The 4,458-nt window shown below is 60.4% G+C and overlaps 1 protein-coding gene across 1 annotated transcript; it reads left to right on the forward strand.

Moving 5' to 3' along the window:
• Nucleotides 1-2,868: 2,868 nt before the first annotated feature.
• BXZ73DRAFT_94462 (Aldo/keto reductase) lies at nucleotides 2,869-4,256 on the forward strand (the record flags this gene model as incomplete). The annotated part of the gene is made up of 5 exons (XM_048026721.1): nucleotides 2,869-3,177; nucleotides 3,235-3,381; nucleotides 3,446-3,869; nucleotides 3,935-4,110; nucleotides 4,197-4,256. 5 exons carry the CDS (start codon nucleotides 2,869-2,871, stop codon nucleotides 4,254-4,256), a joined length of 1,116 nt encoding a protein of 371 aa, XP_047870645.1.
• Nucleotides 4,257-4,458: the final 202 nt, after the last annotated feature.

A 4,458-nucleotide genomic window follows, 5' to 3' on the forward strand; every position in this document is an offset into this window, starting at 1 on the left:
CAAGCAGGGGCAGGCGACGTACGACCCGAAGAAGCCGCGCGCCGTACGCATCTACGTCACGAGCGCGTTCCCCGACTGGCAGGAGACGTGCGTGCAGATCGTCAAGGACGCGTACTCGTCGGAGCACGACAAGGTCGACGACGTCAAGGTCCGTGAGCTCCTCACCCAGCGCGGGTTCATCAAGGACAAGCGCGCGATGCCGTTCGTCCAGGCGTTCAAGGTGCGACCCATTCCGTGCTGTGTGGCCGCGCCGCGGATACTGACGCTCTTTCGTTCTCGTCAGAAACGCATGACCCAGTTCGGTGCGCAGACGGCGTTCAACCGCTCGGTGCCGTTCTCGGAGATGAAGGTGCTTCACGAGATCCTGCCCTACCTCCAGAAGACTCTCGGCCTTCAAGGCGCGGAGGTTCTGCGGGTGGAGGACGTCAAGTCAACCGACCTGAGCACGCTCTCCAAGATGTTGATCGAGACTGCAGAGCCTGGCAGCCCCGCCTTCGAATACTACAACGTCTGAGCGTTGCATATGCCCACGAGGGGCGCAGGGTGCTTCCGACCATGGCGCATGATGGCACGTCGAGAAGGCTGGGTTCGCGTGACCTCCGCCGTCCCGGGCGCACGTTTGATGAGGGAGAGGGGTGGGTGAGAATCGTACATACTCTGCGCGCCATTTAGTATACACTTACGTCGTAGTCTCCGCCTACCATCCTGTGCATTAGATCTAGTTACATTGTAAACAACAGCAAGCATCACCCGTCACCGTCGCTCTCGCATGCAGCATTGGTGAAAGCTACTAGCCAGGCTAGTTCCGTCCCCGCCGACTTCCGTTTGCCCTCAAGTCCGGAGCGCTGATCATGCGGGGCTTCTCGCCGATCATGAAAACAAAGCTTTCTACAGACCAGTGCGTCTCATAAACGTTGAGGCCTTTCTAACCCCCGGGATATCTTGGTTGAAATATACCAGCCACACTCGTTCATGGACACACATGTCCACGTGCTGGTGAGTACACACGTGTATAATAGACCTGGTGGCGATGCATACGTGTCGACTCCCGTAATCCCCGCCATGCCTGATACATCCGTCACCGAAGCTCTGCCCCACCGCCGACGCTGCGCCATGAGAAGAGCTCAGGGCCTCAAAACCCAGTGCAGTTTACGCAAGACTGGAGGGATACAGCGATCTGCGTATTGACGGTCAGCCCACTTCCGGTTTCAACACGAGGGATTGAGGCTGACCTTCGGTGCCCTCGGCGACTCTCATGCCAGCCAGGTGGTCAGCCCCGAGCAACTGTTCGCCTCCTCAGAGCGGAGTCTGAACATGCCAGCCCCAGACCCATATAACATCCTCTCCCGCCGAACATCCTCTCTCTTCAGAACCACCACATTCGGTGAGCCTTCCCCTTCCCCTCACCACGCGATCGTCGCTCATCCTCGTTTACAGTGGTGGGAGGTCTGGCTGTCCCTCGAAGGTACGTCTCCCATCGTCCTCTCCTACGCCCATCCCAACCCACCTCCCGCCACAGAGTGGCACGGCGGACTTCTCGGCAGGCGGCATGCGAACCTCCCCCGCAAGGGGAAGGGGGTACATATCCCAGACCCATGTGCCCCGACTCGCCCTCAGAGAATCCTGCCTGCCGCGCGGACCGTGTCCGGGTCGCTCGCGTCACTGGTGTCAGTGCGCGGCGGCACGTCGACCTCCGTTTGAGTCGGTACAGGGGACCGAGGGGGCCTCGATGGGGTGCGCCGAGACGAGAGTACCTGGACCGGCCCTGGTCGTTCGCCTCGTGCGGCGTCCGGGGCTTGAGGGGGCCGTCGGGTGACTGGCGGCTGCCCGAGGGACGGGGAAGCGCAATGTGGTCAAAGACTAATGCCCCCGGACGCGTTGGGGCGACCCGACGGTCCGCGGGGTAGGTGGCGGCGTACGCGCCGGGTGGCCGGGCTCGTACGTGCTCGGGCGCGGGCTCGTCGCCACTCGGTGTCGCGTCGCTACGCGGGGGATGGAGGTTGTGACTGTGCGTGCACTTTCTCTCTCCTTCTACGGTGTGCGACTCGACGTAGAGGCTGACCGCGTTAAGAGCTTGCAGACTTCCATCCCCCGGGTTTCGGGGGCGTGACGTCTGTTGCGCTCCCCGATTCAAGAAGCCCCCCGAGGAAGGGTCGGCCTCTGCTGCGTTTGCGGTTGGAGGCCGGTCCTGGCGCAGGCCTCTTCGTGGCCCTCGGGACTAGTACCGCTTCGTGCGGGAAGCCAACTGCGCCGAAGCCTCTGGTGGCTACTTCTCCACCATTTCTTATGACTCGAATTTTTTTGTGACATCATGTACTATCAGACGTCGTGATATCTAACGATGCGTGGTATGAAGCGTTTCGTATGTGCGTTCCCAGAACGAAAGTCCTCGTCGGGGAATCGAACCGCCGACCCCGCGGCAACTCCGGCGACATCTGAGGCGGCCCAGGCCCCTTTCTCTCTTCTCGACGCTCACGACATCCGAATTTCGAAAGTCACCGGTGCGCAGCGACGTGGACGGCGTCCTGTCCCACTAGACCGAACGGGTCGCCGAAGCAAGGGAAGAGTGAGCGGGTCATTCGACCTCGGGCTGACGGAAGTCCTGTCGCCCGGCAGTCACACAAGAGGCTGAATTTGTCCTGCCACGCAGCTCTTCCCGCACAATGCTGGCGCTCTTGACTCGGGCATCTGGTTTGCCTCGGTGCATGCCCGTCAGTGGGAGAGCACCGACAGAGTTCGCCACTATGGCATCGTCAGCGTCGGCCTCGCTCGAGGTGAGTATATGAATCCTTCGTCAGACGGTGATTCCCTCACCCACATCTACCACTCCCTTCAACCAGCCTTGCCAATCACCTCTTTGCGCTCGAGATGGCCGCTTTTGCTCAACCTCCTCCCCCAGCAACAAACCTCGGCCGCCACCGCCCCCTCGCCCCTTCCTGCGGTCTCCATGTGTCACCCCTCCAGCTGGGTGCGATGAGCATCGGCGACAAGTGGGCGGAGTTCGGGATGGGCGCGATGGACAAAGAGTCGAGCTTCAAGCTCCTGGACGCGTTCTACGAGGCCGGCGGGAACTTCATTGACACCGCATCTAACTACCAAGACGAAACGTCTGAGAAATTCATCGGGGAGTGGATGGAGGCTCGCGGGATCCGCACGCAAATGGTCGTCGCTACGAAGGTGAGCGGAGTGCCCTCTGTACGCATGTGTCGTTTCTGACGCGTCGGGTGTCTGCAGTACTCGATGAATGGAAAGCGCGGCCGGACGGACATCAAACAGCACACGGCCTGGGCGGGCAACAGCTTTAAGACGATGCGCGTCACCATCGACGAGGCGCTTGAGAAGCTACGGACCTCCTACATCGACATCCTCTACGTCCACTTTGTACGCTTCTCGTTTCACGGCTACCATATCACCGTGAATGGTAGCTGACAGCCATCACGCACAGTGGGATTACACGACCCCGATCGAGGAGGTCATGGACGGCCTCCACCAGCTGGTGATGTCCGGCAAGGTCCTCTACCTCGGGATCTCCGACACGCCGGCGTGGATCGTCAGCTCCGCGAACAGGTACGCGCGCATGGCGCACAAGACGCCCTTCGTCGTCTACCAGGGCGAGTGGAACGTGTTTGAGCGCACGTTTGAGCGGGATATCATCCCGCTCGCGCGGCACGAGGGCATGGCGCTCGCGCCGTGGAACGTCCTCGCAGGCGGCAAGATCCGCACGGACGCGGAGGAGCACGCGCGCATCGACAGCGGCGAGGGTGGGCGCGAGTCGTTTGGGCCGTGGTTGCGGAACGAGCACGAGAAGGCGGTGGCGAAGGTCCTGGAGGAAGTCGCAAAGGATGTCGGAACCGACTCGATTCAGGCCGGTGAGTGCAATCCGTCTTCGCTACGGGCTCTTGCGAAGACTAACGCGTTCTGTCACCCACCACAGTCGCGATTGCGTACGTGATGCAGAAGACCCCCTACGTATTTCCTGTTATCGGCGGGCGCAAGGTGAAGCACCTGCACGACAACATCAAGGCGCTCTCGATCGCGCTCTCGGACGAGCACATTAAGATGATTGAGACTGCTTCGCCTTTCGACAAGGGGACAATGTACAATGTCTTCGTGCGCCTTGATCTGCATCGTCAAAGCTTCTCATGCTGATTGTTGCTGTCGTAGGGCGATGGGTCCGACTACGGCTTTTTCACAAGTATGCTGGTCATTTCGATCGTTGGCCGACTGCCCCGGCCCTCAGCCCGAACGCGCACTAGTGTTCTCCCCTTCTAGAGTCTTTGTAAAGCGTTGGTAGTTCGATTCTCGCATGTATGATCCTCGCACCCATAACACGTTGCGTTGTAGTCGAAATTTCATGCCGCCATTACACAACTCCCCAGCACACCTCGAGTTTATTTACAGAGCGGTACGCCTACAGAAACTTCGGCGCAGTTGGCTTCCCGCACGAAGCGGTACTAG

The sequence above is a fragment of the Epithele typhae genome, assembly GCF_022376455.1.
Source record: "Epithele typhae strain CBS 203.58 chromosome Unknown BXZ73scaffold_358, whole genome shotgun sequence".
Classification (NCBI taxonomy): domain Eukaryota; kingdom Fungi; phylum Basidiomycota; class Agaricomycetes; order Polyporales; family Epitheliaceae; genus Epithele; species Epithele typhae.